The 16126-nt window shown below is 39.7% G+C and overlaps 1 protein-coding gene across 1 annotated transcript in view; it reads right to left on the reverse strand.

Moving 5' to 3' along the window:
• LOC126268118 (ATP synthase mitochondrial F1 complex assembly factor 2) overlaps positions 1 to 16126 on the reverse strand; it is a 42267-nt gene that overhangs the window by 24467 nt on the left and 1674 nt on the right. The window contains exons 2-3 of the mRNA XM_049973642.1: positions 8118 to 8308; positions 5806 to 5916 (exon numbers count right to left, since the gene is read on the reverse strand). Of these exons, the coding sequence (XP_049829599.1) occupies positions 5806 to 5916; positions 8118 to 8308 (302 nt within the window). The remainder of the gene's footprint in view (positions 1 to 5805; positions 5917 to 8117; positions 8309 to 16126) is intronic.

A 16126-nucleotide genomic window follows, 5' to 3' on the forward strand; every position in this document is an offset into this window, starting at 1 on the left:
TAGCGGAGGTCGAGAAATTTGCACCCCAGCACTCCGCAGAATCGTCTGAGCCTCTGGTTTAAGCCTTCCACTCGGCTCCAAACCAGAGGACCGCAATCGGTTCTGGGAACGATACTACAAATAGTTAGCTCTGATTCCACCCCACGAGCGAGGCTTTCCGCCTTCACCAATTCCACCAACCGCCTGTACAAACTGAGGATGACCTCTGAACCCAGACGGCAGGAGTCACTGGTGCCGACATGAGCAACAATTTGCAGTGCTCTCTATCGCCGCCAGTAGGGCCTCCTCCACATCTCGGATGAAATCCCCCAGCAAGCAGACAGAGTGAACACTGGCCTTCTTACCCGACCTTTCCGCTATTTCCCTAAAGGGCTCCATCACCCGCCTAACATTGGAGCACCCAATAACTAATAAAACCCTCCCCCCGTGTGCCTGCTAGGACATTGCTGAAGGAGCAGCCGCATGTCCACTCACAGGCAGAGCGGGCGATGCCACATGGCCAGCCTCCACATTTACTCTCCGTCTCGTGCACCGCACCCGGTACCCGCGAAGATGTCTCGACAGCAGGAACAGTGGGTGAAACATGTAACACCTGGGGTGTACCTTGCGATGCACCAGACTCCCCACTGCCACTACACTCCGAGGCAGCAGCCTGAAGACGGCTGACCGCGGCCATCAACACGCTCAGCTGTTCGTGAAGAGTGGCCAGCTCCTCCTGCATCCGTACACAGCAGTCACACATCCTATCCATCCTAAGGAATCAATTTACTGAAAAGACTTAATCAACTTTTAACTAGACTGCTAATTCACTAAAGGCGGCTGATTATTGACTAAACTGTGAGTATAGATTTATGTATAGGAAGTTGTTTCTGGAAGTATTTGTATGGAGTGTAGCCATGTATGGAAGTGAAACATGGACGATAACTAGTTTGGACAAGAAAAGAATAGAAGCTTTTGAAATGTGGTGCTACAGAAGAATGCTGAAGATAAGGTGGATAGATCACGTAACTAATGAGGAGGTATTGAATAGGATTGGGCAGAAGAAAAGTTTGTGGCACAAATTGACTAGAAGAAGGGATCGGTTGGTAGGACATGTTTTGAGGCATCAAGGGATCACAAATTTAGCATTGGAGGGCAGCGTGGAGGGTAAAAATCGTAGAGTGAGACCAAGAGATGAATACACTAAGCAGATTCAGAAGGATGTAGGTTGCAGTAGGTACTGGGAGATGAAGAAGCTTGCACAGGACAGAGTAGCGTGGAGAGCTGCATCAAACCAGTCTTACGACTGAAGACCACAACAACAACAACAACAACACTTTCAAATAATGTTTATACCCATTCTTCTGGATGACAACACATAGTACGGACTAAATTGGAGTTTTGGTAGATACTCTATTGACATACAATGTTTGGTACTGATGTGGAGCTTTGGGTGTGGAAGCTATTCACAGATTTACTGTACAAACAGGTGCAATGAAGTATTTGACTCCCTAAATAGCAAAACTTCTTTACTACTTTAAGTGTCTCATTTCCTAATCTAATTCCCTCAGCATCACCCGATTTAATTTGACTACATTCCATTATCCTCGTTTTGCTTTTGTTGATGTTCATCTTATATCCTCCTTTCAAGACACTGTACATTCCGTTCAACTGCTCTTCCAAGTCCTTTGCCGTCTCTGACAGAATTACAATGTCATCGGGGAACCTCAAGGTTTTTACTTCTTCTCCATGAATTTTAATACCTACCCCAAATTTTTCTTTTGTTTCCTTTACTGCTTGCTCAATATACAGATTTAATAACATCGGGGAGAGGCTACAACCCTGTCTCACTCCTTTCCCAATCACTGCTTCCCTTTCATGCCCCTCGACTCCTATAACTGCCATCTGGTTTCTGTACAAATTGTAAATAGCCCCTGCCACATTCAGAATTTGAAAGAGAGTATTCCAGTCAAAATTGTCATAAGCTTTCTCTAAGTCTACAAATGCTATAAACGTAGGTTTGCCTTTTCTTAATCTTTCTTCCAAGATAAGTCTTAACGTCAGTATTGCTTCACGTGTTCTAACATTTCTACGGAATCCAAACTGATCCTCCCCGAGGTCCGCATCTACCAGTTTTTCAATTCGTCTGTAAAGAATTCATGTTAGTATTTTGCAGCTGTGACTTATTAAACTGATAGTTCGGTAATTTTCACATCTGTCAACACCTGCTTTCTTTGGGATTGGAATTATTGTATTCTTCTTGAAGTCTGAGGGTATTTCGCCTGTCTCATACATCTTGCTCACCAGCTGGTAGAGTTTTGTCACGACTGGCTCTCCCAAGGCCATCAGTAGTTCTAATGGAATGTTGTCTACTCCGGGGGCCTTGTTTCGACTCGGGTCTTTCAGTGCTCTGTCAAACTCTTCATGCAGTATCTTATCTCCCATTTCGTCTTCATCTACATCCTCTTCCATTTCCATAATATTGTCCTCAAGTATATCGCCCTTGTATAAACCTTCTATATACTCCTTCCACCTTTCTGCCTTCCCTTCTTTGCTTAGAACTTCGTTGCCATCTGAGCTCTTGATGTTCATACACGTGGTTCTCTTCTCTCCAAAGGTCTCTTTAATTTTCCTGTAGGCAGTATCTATCTTACCCCTAGTGAGATAAGCTTCTACATCCTTACATTTGTCCTCTAGCCATCCCTGCTTAGCTATTTTGCACTTCCTGTCGATCTCATTTTTGAGACGTTTGTATTCCTTTTTGCCTGCTTCATTTACTGCATTTTTATATTTTCTCCTTTCATCATTTAAATTCAATATTTCTTCTGTAACCCAAGGATTTCTATCGGCCCTCGTCTTTTTACCTACTTTATCCTCGGCTGCCTTCACTTCTTCACCCCTCAAAGCTACCCCATTCTTCTTCTACTGTATTTCTTTCCCCCATTCCTGTCAATTGTTCCCTTATGCTCTCCTTGAAACTCTGTACAACCTCTGGTTCTTTCAGCTTATCCAGATCCCATGTCCTTAAATTCCCACCTTTTTGCAGTTTCTTCAGTTTTAACCTACAGGTCATAACCAATAGATTGTGGTCAGAGTCCACATCTGCCCCTGGAAATGTCCTACAATTTAAAACCTGATTCCTAAATCTCTGTCTTACCATTATATAAACTATCTGATACCTTTTAGTATCTCCAGGATTCTTCCATGTATACAACCATCTTTTATGATTCTTGAACCAAGTATTAGCTATGATTAAGTTATGCTCTGTGCAAAATTCTACCAGACGGCTTCCTCTTTCATTTCTTAGCCCCAATCCATATTCACCCACTATGTTCCCTTCTCTCCCTTTTCTTACTGAGGAATTCCAGTCACCCATGACTATTAAATTTTCGTCTCCCTTCACTACCTGAATAATTTCTTTTATCTTATCATACATTTCATCAATTTCTTCATCAGCTGCAGAGCTAGTTGGCATATAAACTTGTACTACTGTAGTAGGCATGGGCTTTGTGTCTATCTTGGCCACAATAATGCGTTCACTATGCTGTTTATAGTAGCTTACCCGCACTCCTATTTTTTTTATTCATTATTAAACCTACTCCTGCATTACCCCTATTCGATTTTGTATTTATAACCCTGTATTCACCTGACCAAAAGTCTTGTTCCTCCTGCCACCGAACTTCACTAATTCCCACTATAACTTTAACCTATCCATTTCCCTTTTTAAATTTTCTAACCTACCTGCCCGATTAAGGGATCTGACATTCCACGCTCCGATCTGTAGAACGCCAGTTTTCTTTCTCCTGATAACGACGTCCTCCTGAGTAGTCCCCGCCCGGAGATCCGAATGGGGGCTATTTTACCTGCAGAATATTTTACCCAAGAGGACGCCATCATCATTTAACCATACAGTAAAGCTGCATGCCCTCGGGAAAAATTATGGCTGTAGTTTCCCCTTGCTTTCATCCGTTCACAGTACCAGCACAACAAGGCCGTTTTGGTTAATGTTGCAAGGCCAGATCAGTCAATCATCCAGACTGTTGCCCCTGCAACTACTGAAAAGGCTGTTGCCCCTCTTCAGGAACCACATGTTTGTCTGGCCTCTCAACAGATACCCCTCCATTGTGGTTGGACCTATGGTATAGCCATCTGTGTTGCTGAGCAGGCAAGCCTCCCCACCAATGGTAAGGGTGTACAATGACCAAATGAAACTTGTGTTATGAAAAGCAGATGTCAGATTAAAATGCACTTCGAAAATTTTAAGCCAATGTAACTCGTCTGGGAAGGAGTAGCTTACAAATGGCTTGCTCAATCAATTCTTTACCACTGCTTGGCAATCTAGGGATTAATACAGCAGATACAGATTATCTAAAGAAGAGCAATGCACCTTGCAACAGGTCTGTTGAGCACTGGTGAGAGCAAAGTGAAGATGCTCTTTCAATGCTACTGAAAGCTGCTACTAGAGAAACATTTTTAACCAACAGGTTTACTGTTGAAATTCTGAGTGTACATATCAAGAATCTCTCAGAATGACAATGGCAGTAAAAGCAGAGAAGTCTTTTTTCACATGCAGGATTACCGTAACCGAAGCTCCTGCACATTTTTCTACGAATGAAAACAGAAAATGAGAAAAGAAATGAGGTGCAAGAAATACTCATAAGCAAACACTATATGGTGACTTGAGGAGTGTAGATATAGTTGATTCTAGTCCACTTCCTAACACCCCCCCCCCCCCCCCCCCCGAACACCTCACTGTTTCTCAAGAATGTAAAGATAATTGCTTCTTGGTTTAATTTACAACAAAATAGTGTCACAGAGATGTTCTGTAACTACAGATGGAACATCCTTATGCAGTAAGTTAAAGGTTATTCTTACAATTTCTTGAATCTTCATGTTAACATGGTACAATGGCTACAGCGATGTGTTTTCGAGTGACCAATCCAGTGCAGCTTATTTGAATTCGTAATTGAGTTGGCTGTTGGATACCACTAGTGGAGTGGTAACAATGGTAATTTTTTCATTTGGAGCACAGAATCTACAATCATAAAAATTGTACTTTGAAGGTTAAGGGTATATCAGCATAAGTATTTACAGATGACCATACTACAGCAACTAAACATTTTTGAATCAATTTTGGAACTAAAATGCTGAAAAGTGTAATGCAATCTACATCCAATGAAGGTACTTCACAATTACTTAGTGTAGTGAAATCATTCATTCATGTTTTGCAGATCCTATTACAGGGAAAATATTTTAATAAGGTATATTTGGGTTTAACATTATGTCAACAATAAGTTCATTAGAGACAATGCCTATGTTTGGATTAACAGAGGATAGGAAACAAAATTCTCTAATCAAAATATCCACGTGTGTACTGCCGGTCTATAGTTTCCAACAGGCTCTAGACCGGCAGTACACCCGTGGATATTTCGATTATCAAATACGCCGGGAGAAACTCAAGAATCACAAAATTCTCTAAGACCACTCAAAGGAACCAGTTTGGCATTTGCCATAGGTGGTTATGGAAAGAGACATTTTAGTAACGTGGAACTAATCAAAGAATAAATTAACAGAGATGTCAGAAGCTAATTCTGCAGGCTATATTAAAAATGGACTGCTGTTGAAGTGCTATGTTCTATTCCTCTTTCTGTAGTTTATCAATGAGCATTATACTTATATCATTAACCATGTTTCCATTATCCGTAATCACAGAATTTGCAGATGTAGCGAATAATAAAACATGTTTTTAATTTTGTTTCTGAACAGAATTATAATGTCAAAAATATACAAAGAAATAAAGAAAGAAACCAAAGGACATTTACTTACACTTGAGAAACACAGGACAGTATCTGTATCCAAAAAATTAATTATCCTTTGGACTAAGTCATATTTTGTGATGTTTCCTGGATTGTCTATTGCTGTGCTGCAAAGACCTGACTGAAAAATAATAATATATTGTCAGCATCAAAACCAGTAATTCAGAGAATTTTTATTACTAATGAGTAACAAAAACACAAACTTTCAATGCTATGAAGTGTAAAGGTAACACACCTCAGAAGAAATGGGATCCGAATTAATTACCCTTACAAATTAAACAGACATTCTCAACACCCCAAAAAAATATACACTATGAGGTCAAAAGTCTCGAAGTGTCCCATTCATCAGGCTCCATTTAGTGTCAAGGTAAGCAATTGAATGAACATAAGTGCAAGCACAGTGTGCTAACTTCATGCACTGCTTTCCTTTCAGAAGAAAAGAATGGCTAGGTGGTGACATTAACTCTATTATTCCTTAATGTGAATGAAGTGAGTTAACCACTACACCATGTTGTATAATTATACACCACCAAAATGATCCATCAAAGTTGGTTAAGTGTTCTGAGACACACAACTACTTTGTCTTCAGTGTGCCTGCACAGATTGGACAAAGGCAAGTGGGGTAAGGTATCCATCAATATAATTTAAAAGACATAAATACAACATGCATTACACAAAGTCATATTTCATTATTATATCACATACACAACTGTTCCTGTAGAGGTAGCACAGGGGTAGGGCATTAGACGTGCATTAAGATCGACATGCAAAGCATACACAACCACTACCATAGTATCTTAGCAAAAAATCTTTCCAAGAACCCAAGAAAAGTTTGGTCCCCTGTAAAATCATTAAGTTGGATCAAGGCATCTATCTAATCATTTATTTGTCAGGCTGGGGTGGTAATAGAAGACAGTAAATGGAAGGCCGAAGTTCTAATTTTATGTTTTGATTTATGAAGAGACTTTTATGAAAATGTGAGTCATATGTGAAGGAGACCATGTATAGAACACTAGTGTAGCCCATTCCTGAGTATTGCTCGAGCATTTGGGATTCCCACCAGGCTGGCTTCAACGAAGACAGGAGATGGACTGCTACATTTGTTACTGGTACGTTACTACCAAGATGCTTCAAAAACTGATTTTGCGTATCTCTGGTGGGAAAAGACATTCTTTTTATGGAACACTATTGAGAAAATTTAGAGAACCAGCATTTGAAGCTGACTGCAGAGCAATTCTACTGCCACCAATGAAAATTTCATTTTAGAACCATGAAGATATGATACAAAAACTAGGGCTTGTAGGGAGGCATATAGATAGTCTTTTTCCCTTGCTCTATTTGCAAATGGAACAGGTAAAGAAATAACTAGTACTAGTACAGAATACCACCCGCCATACATCATTTGGTGGCTTATTGAGTATGTATGTAGGTGCAGAGGCAGGGCACAAATCCCTATCCAGATGAAGGTTTTTAATGGTCCGTATAAGTCACTAAATGTGAATGCCAGGAAAGTCCCACTGAGAATGATTTCCTGTACCACCCTTGTAAAATCCTTTTCATACAAATTGAACAAAACAAGAACAATATACAATCTGATCTGGAGTATGATATTTAATCTTTAGAACTAGTAGCACTGAATAAGTTAATCAACTGTGGTTTCTGAGATGCTAGATACTGTGTAGCCATAATGCTGTTGACTGAATATTTCAATAATGTCTTGAAAACTGACAATAGAATGATTGTAACAAGCAGTATATACACCAGTGAGAAATGAGGCTTGAAAGAGAAAAACAAAAGCTCCAAAGATGCATAACTGAGATTTATGAGGTTATTTCCATGTGACAAGAAAACTGGGCATATGATAGCATCTAAAGATTCAGAGCTCAGATGAAAAGACTGTAATTCTGTAAACTAGTAGTGGATCTCCATACAAGTGAAAATGAATCCCATACTGGCACCAAGAAGGAAGAGGAGAACTTAATCTAAATCGGATGCAGGACTGAGCTACAACATATCACATCAACTACTGTTTGAAGAAAAAGAAGAGAAGCAAGAGGAAGAAGAAGAACTCAAAGCTTAAAAGTATTCAAAATCAAACTTCTACAGTCCTCTCTCAGAATGTATGAAATTCTGATACACTCATATTCACTTGTTATCCTTTATCTGATCTTATTTAATGAATGTGGCACTGGATTTTTTAACTTATTTTAATTGACATTTTTCTCTGATGTTAATTTTGAACTAGATTTCTTCTACCCATAAATTCATATTTCTATGGTAAAACCACACTAAATTCCTAAACATTAAAACATAATGCAGTACCAAGTGCATTGAACTCTGCTGTATTGTTGGAGCCTGTGCATCCCATTCTGCTGCAACTGCCAAGGCTAGTGGCTCGCTTGATACTTTGAACAAATTTCCTTTTGGTGTCTTCAGTTTTCTTTGATCAAGAGTAATCTCGTACAGACCATCATTAAACAAAATTCCTGTCCGCCTGTAGAATCGTTTTGGAGCTGCAAAACAAATGTATTAATAAAAAAATGAAATTATAATATACAAGAAAGACAGAAGGGCTTATACACTTAATTATTGGTATCATAATGACACAAAAATATATCATTAGAACTACAGACCCATCCCCTCATACCCATCCATCTCCATTTCAAATGCAGCACAACAAATCTGCTCATAAGCTTGTGATCATATTTTGTCTGTCATGACATGTTTTCAGGGTCTACGCAGTTTCCAGGATTCTTATAAACAGTATTCAACAGCTTATTGTCTTTTCTGCTTCAGCAACTTAATATAGTGTCAGAAATGGTACTTGTAACAATTCTGTCTGCTGCATTGCATTTTACAAAATCTCTATTTCCTTTCTTCGAGAGGAGATTGTGACAGGCAAAATGTTACAACAATATTGTACACAATTATTATTGTAGCCGGTCCCTCACCATGAACTACATCCACCGGCATTACCCCCATGACTTGTGCATTGTCTAGGAGCTGGGACATACATCTTTCTTCATTAGAGGTGCCACTTTCTCACTACACTGCACACACACCACCTATAATGGTGTTATGATCACACAACTATTTTCTTTGCCCTCGATCACACTGATAGACACACGTGCATGCTCACAATCCATAACAGCATTATGTTCATATCAATACACCTGCATTTATAGGCTGTGTTGTGGCCTCCATCCGGCAGCTGTTCTTCGCTCTGAGCAATTATTCCAGCTACTTTTGACACATCTGTCAGAGCCTTATTGTCCATCTCTTCAGAGTGTCAGTATCGCTGTGCTATCTGGGGTTGCCGTTGGTTGATCCATTGCTCCCAACAGTCCTTGATGCCAGCCAATGGCATCCTCAGTTCATTGGTTCTGCACCCGTACCACTCGGTTGGCATTACATAGTCCCATATGACCCACTAGGTTGAATGTCTTCCTCCCAGGCGCGGCTGATAACGCTCTCTGGCTGTTGGCCTTACCATGCCACGCGGCTGTTGCTGAATGAGCACTGCCTCGCTGTGGACACCAATAACTGCCTTCGTTCCAGTTCATTGGAGTACTGAAGCTGCCAGCCTTGCTAGACACTAGTTATGTCCATCTCACCGCAGCATCAATCATCAGACACCTGCCACCAACATCCAGAGCATCGCTATCATTGCCAACTGATGCAACCATCAGCTCACCTGGTTACCAATGCTGCCAGCCTTACCGTGTACCTGTCATGCCCCTTTTGCCTCAGCTTCAATTACCAGGTGCATGCCACGTCCTACAGAGTATCACCAGATACCAGTTATGCCCACACCGCAGCACTACGTCATGTTCAGACTATTCCTGGAGCAGCCTCTGAGCAGCCTCCTGGAGCAGCCTGTACCAGGTGTTATATATTGTTAACCAATGTGCAACAAACTCTTGCAGATATCACCTGAGAACTGCTGTTTAGTTCCTGTGTCATTGCCACTGTACAAGGAAATAAAAGTTATAAATAAATGTTGTAATCAGTTTTTTTACTATTAAGCCATAGGCCATGGGCGCCAGGTTCAGTCTCAGTATAGATTTTATAATAAAATCATCAGGAATGGTGGCCAAAGGCTTTCACTACAAGGAGTCAACCTCATTATGCTGAAAGCCTTGTCAGAAAGGGATGAGGAGCAGATGGAGGTTCAGGGCATCCTCTTATCATTCAGGTGTAAAGCTGCCCCTAAAAAATGTGGAAGAATTAGCAATGATCAATGGTATGTAGATACAGAGGGAAATGAGAACTATTACATTAAAGACACAATGCATATTTAAAGGAAATGTAGGCTGAAATTCAGAAAGTCTCACAACAATATCTACATTGGCAAGGATTCTGCATTAGTCTACCATTTCCAGAAAGGGGGACTGATAAAGGCAATATGAGCATGACAAAATATTTAAAAGCCAAAGAGTAAGTAATATTCTAAAAGTTGGAGTGTGCAATATGAGAATTTTGAATTTGCGAATACCTGAAAGTGAATTGTAAGGTCTCAATGTAGCTGATGTATAGGTCAGCCAGAGAAGAAGGGAAAGATATCTGGCCAGAGGAATACTGTGTAATATCAGCAGCATCAGAAAATGGTACAATAGAAGTAGGAGTCATTAAGAATAGCAAAGCAGGGCATAGAATAAGTTACTGTACACAGTTTAGTGACTCATCAGAATGAAAACCAAACTAATGCAAATAACTATAGTTCCAGTAAATGTTCTGACATCACAAGCAGAAGACGTCAAGGTAGAGCCAGTATGTGTGTCTAACTAAGCATGTAAAGTGAGATGAAATATAATAATAATAATAATAATAACAGAGGATTGGAACACTATTATAGGAGAAGGAACAGAAGGCAGACTAGTGGGAAAATATGGGCTTGACAATAGCAATGAGAGAAAATACATCCTTGAGTTCTACAATATATTTCAGATAAAATAATAGCAAGAACACTGGTAAAAATCACAAGAGGAAGTATACATGAAAAAGGCTATACATGATAGTTAGGCAGAGATTCTAATGTGACGTATTTGATTGTGAGGTGTACCCAGGAGCACATATAGATTGAAATTACAATTTAATAATCATGAAGAGTTAACTGAAGTTTAAGAGAATTGTCAGGAAGGATAGATAACAAAATAGGATAATTGAGTATTCAGCAGTGACGAAATCTGAAGTTCTTCGAATATTTAGAATACTGTGATAACGAATACCTCAACAGGTAATTCAGCTGAGGAGGAACAGACGTCTCTGAAGAGTAATTACAGTAATTACGATGGAAATCCCATAAGTAAGGTCTCCTATTTTTTTTTTTTTATAAATACAGAACTGTTTGTGTGGTAGTTGGTCATAGTGTTATGAAGAGTGCTTCATGTGCTGTGTGTAAACATGCGAATGCTGCGCTGAGGTGCTAAGTCTTGGCTTGGCAGCTGTTGAGAATAAAGCTCCCACTGGATGTTACCGCCAAGTACAAATTGTGCACAGTTATTCAGTTTTTGAACGCAAAGGACACTGCGCCGACTGAGATCCATGTATGTTGAGTCAGGCATGGATTTCAAAAATGTTTGTAAGTGGTGCAGAGAGTTTGCAGTCTGCCAGTAAAGTCATGACAACAGTTTTTTAGGATCAGAAAGGGGTACTGTTGGTTGACTTTATGCCCACTGGGACTGCAATTAATGCTGACAGGTACTGTGAGACTCTGAATAAACTCAAACTGGCAATTCAGAACTGGAGAAGAGGAATGTTGAGCAAGGGCATACACATTCTCCACAACAACGATCGAACACACACATCGCTCGGCAAACCGCTGCTCTCCTGCAACAGTTTTGGTGGAACATAGTCAGTCACCCACCCACCCTATAGTCCTGACTTGGCATCCAGTGACTATAACCTGTTCCCTAAGTTAAAATAACATTTGGCTGGAAAGCGATTCAGCTCCAACAGGGTGAAAAAAAAGAGGTTCATAACTTTCTTAACAACAATGCGGCAAGCTGGTACGACATGGGCATACAAAAACTGCCACAGCGTCTACAAAAATGCATCGACAGAAATGGTGATTATGAAGAAAAATAGCTAAATGTTCAAGTTGTAAACTGATGTAAACCATTTTAGAAATAAAGAGGTCTATGTACTTATAAAAAAATAGGAGACCTTACTTTTGGATTACCCTCGTAGTTATGCAAATATAGGTATAAGAAAGATAACGACAAGGAACCTGTGAGTAGAGAAAAGACGTACTTCAAGAAATTGACAAACGAAAGAAATACAAAAATGGCCTATGAAAAGAGGGGATGCCAGAACATTAAGATGCCTGGGAATGAAATCAATAGAAAATGCAAGGAAGCTAAAGCAAAATGGCTGCAGAAAGAATGTGAAGAAATGGAAAAGGAAGGAAGGAAAAAAGGAAAAGAGGTCAGACTGCATACAGAAATGTCAAAGTAACATTCAGAGAATTTAAAAGAATATGAGTCAACAATGAGAATGGTAAATGACATGGAGAGAATGGACAGATGAAAAGAGTACACTGAGGATCTCTCCGATGAAGGAATTGTTGGCGGGACTAACAACTAAAGCGATAGACGGTGTGAAGTTAATGGTGATTTGGATGACACACAGGATCCAGTAATAAAGTCATATTTTGGCTGAGCTTTCAAAGACTTGCAATCAAGAAAGATAGATGGGATGGAAAATATTTCTTCAGAATTTCTAAAATCTTTATAGAACTGGCAGCCAAACAATTATTCAGGTTACAGTTTTCAGAAGAATGTCATCAGCACACTCCTGAAGCTAGCAATGGTAGATATATATGAGAACCATCAAACAATCTATTGTAGCTGGCCCCTAATCAGCCCATGGCTACACGTAACTGCATATGCACTGTCCATGGCAGTGCTGTGAACACAATCACATGATTACACGCTTATGAGTTCACTTGCCTTTATAGGCAATGCCGAGGCCACCAGCAGGCAGACGGCTTCCCTCTCTGGGCAGTTACATCAGGCACATCTTGTGGCCAAACTGTCAGACATTTACCATATGTCTTGCTGGCCTGTTGCCATTGTCACATCCTATGAAGCCACTGCTGGTTGGTATTGCCGACTCATCAGACCCATCACTCCAGAGCTACATCACAACTAGCTGGTCCACAGCATCATTGCATTTTGAGCAACACTCTGACGGTCGAGTGCCTCTTCCCTGCTGCACTACACCCACTGATGCCAGGTCATTTGGTTACTGATGTAGCTAGCCATGTTGGTTGGCATCCATGCCTCATGTCACAAGAGTCAATCTCTGCACACCAGCCACACCTGCATTGCAGCATCACTGAGCATCATCCAAGCAACACACCACACCGAGTCCAGGCCAACATCCAGAAAACCCTTCTTTATTGTAATACCTTATGTTGTGTTACTGTTAAACTTGTACAAAGCACCAATGAAGATATGACTGGGAACCATTGTTTACTTCCTGTGCCTTTGGCTTCAAGCAAAGGACATAAAACTGGCACCTCATCTATCGAAGTTGCTTGCCAGAGTAATATACAAAAGAATGGAACAGAAAACTAAGGATCTGTTGTATAGTGATCAGATTGGTTTTAACCTTCACAATACCAAAGGTACCTCGCTTTTGATAATATTGTAATCAAGCCAGTTTTTTGATATTTTAAAATTATGGAAAAAAAGCTGTTTTTAATGAATTCTTCTACCAGGTTCCATAAATGTTTTAATTTTTTTTCATTTAAACTTAACCCAAAAATGTAAGTTTTCGTGGTATCTGTTACTTTCCCCAGTGAATGTCATTCAATATTTTCAGGTTCAGGGTATTACTTAACATCAATATCTCTTTAAACACTATGTTGTGAGCAAAACTCAACAGCAATTAAAAAATTTTGCATTTTTAAAGATTTTTTTCACAGTGCGTGTAAAGTACCCTCCTTTGGCAGTACACATTGTTGATAGTTTGCTGATATTACTGAGAGTGTATTAAACAACATTTTTAGGTTCTGCTTACAAATCGGTATCTCTTTCAAAAGTATGTTTTCAATGTCACTCAACAATGATTAATGAATTTCGTTTGTTTTTCAATTTTTTATGGTGGGCATAAAAAAACCCACACTTGGTACTGCGTGTTATAAAAAATGCATTGGTACATTTAGGGTTAAGAAATGGAAAGGCACTAGCATTTAGCCATATTTACAAATTAATTTGTTATGTGGATGTAAAAGGACTTGTTCCACATCATTAGGATTTATTGTGCAAATGATCCATGGGACTCTAAACTAACTAACTGGAGAGAGGCAGTTCTGAAGTTTAAATTGATAACAGAAACAAGACTTAGAAAAGTTAAGATACTAGGTGTTTATAATTAAAGTGCAGTTACTCACAGAATTCCAGTGTGGGCTGTAATTATTGTATGGCAGCAAAACTTGGTAGGTTTTCGAATGCGTTAACTTGTAACCGACTGATGCTGGAAAGGGGGGGGGGGGGGGGGGGGGGGGGGGAGCAAACAGTTCCAATTTTGACCACCAGGTCCAAATCTGGTGTTGTGTATGTGAGAAAGAAACATATAAATTTTCACATATGTAATGGATTAAGAACGGAATGTGAGCAGAGCAAATCAAACAAGTGAGAAAGGCATAATAATGATTGTATCAAAAACTGCAGCTTACACACTTTGTTTAATATAAGCATCGGATGTCTACGAGATGCTGCATCCATAAAATGTCATCAACAGTTGCCCGTAGCAGTTCCATTAGAACCTGAGCAATATGTTCCTGTATATAGGCCATCAGATCAGAAAGAGACTGTTTGCACCCTGGTAAATGCCCTTTTTTAGATCTCTCCAAGTCAGGTGACCTTTCACCTAGCAGGCCATGCATCTGGCATCTTGCATGGAAACAATGGTTTCCACACAGTTGTGTTCTTCCAAAGCCAGAATCACTTGCTGTAGAAGGAGGTCTCAATAATGTGTCGACATCAAGATGCACCTGACAGGCCCCTGGATGTATGCTTATCACAGAAGAGTGGGCTGAGAATAAAGGTGCTTGTGAATCCACACCACACATTCACAGTGAGTGGAATGGCTTTTCATGCACATCACAAAGTTTAATAGTCTCCACATTCAGCAGTTCTATGTATTAACTGTGTATTATACTGTAAATGTGCCTAGTCACACCACATAACATTGTCTGGCCACATGTTATCAACTGATCCATGTCAGAAGCCGAAGAGCAAATTCAGAACATTGCTGCGGAAAATGAGATTTCGGTTGCTGCACCATATGGATCTTTTATGGGTACCACTGCAAAACAGACAGCAAATTTTTCTGTACTGTTGACCATGAGATGGACAATTCTCATGACACTCCACGTGCACTAGCACTACGTGGGCCATGTGCTGCATGATTAGTTACAGCAATGGCAACCTTATTAGTAATTTATACTGGAATAGCACACCTTCCTCTTCCAGGTGCCACACCATACTCACCAATGTTTCACTTTCATTGTCATCATCTTTAAACCATTTAATGATGCTGGGCCTCTCCTCAGACATTTCTGTTGGTGATACTCCATATAAAGTGCCAAATTTGTACCTAGTGGCCAAATTGGAATTCAATTTTTTTTCCAGAGTAAACCAGTTTCACATTGACTCATTAGCATATTCACTAAGCTTCACTGCCATATGATAATTGCAGCCCAACTGGTCCTCTGTGAGTAGTTGGACTTTAATTATAATTCCTGGTACTTTCATAGGTTTTGTTTATCTAGAGAAGAGTTGAGCAATGTAAAGTGGAGTACAACGATTGAGTCATCAGAAAAAATGGAAATTTGTCATTTAACCCATTCATCAGATGATGGAAAAATTAACACATTCAAAACATATATTTGCAGTTCATTTGTAGTTACACGTTTGCTGACCATCTCTTTTATTTTCTCTAAAATGTTCTCATAAATTGCTGGTATGTAACTTTCTCTCAGAGCACTATCATCTGGTAAACCTCTGTGTATACTTTTCATGAAATGATTTGAATACAGGACTGTTTACCTCATGGATTGGAATTCCTAATTGAATTAATGTCACGGCAAGGTATACGCTAAATTCATTCAATGATTGCTGCTTTTCAAATCCTGGAGCAAAGGCGTGTATCAAGAGTAGTCTGCTCAGGTTTTGAGTTGTGTGCAATGTTCTTTAAATGTTTGTTGTTACTAATGCGCTCACTTATTCTGTTTCTTCTATGCTTGTCATCAATTGCAATATGTACTTCACAGCTGGCACATCACAGAATAATGCCATCAATTTTGATAAACTGAATCTCTA

Source organism: Schistocerca gregaria, chromosome 4, assembly GCF_023897955.1.
Source record: "Schistocerca gregaria isolate iqSchGreg1 chromosome 4, iqSchGreg1.2, whole genome shotgun sequence".
Taxonomy (NCBI): Eukaryota; Metazoa; Arthropoda; class Insecta; order Orthoptera; family Acrididae; genus Schistocerca; species Schistocerca gregaria.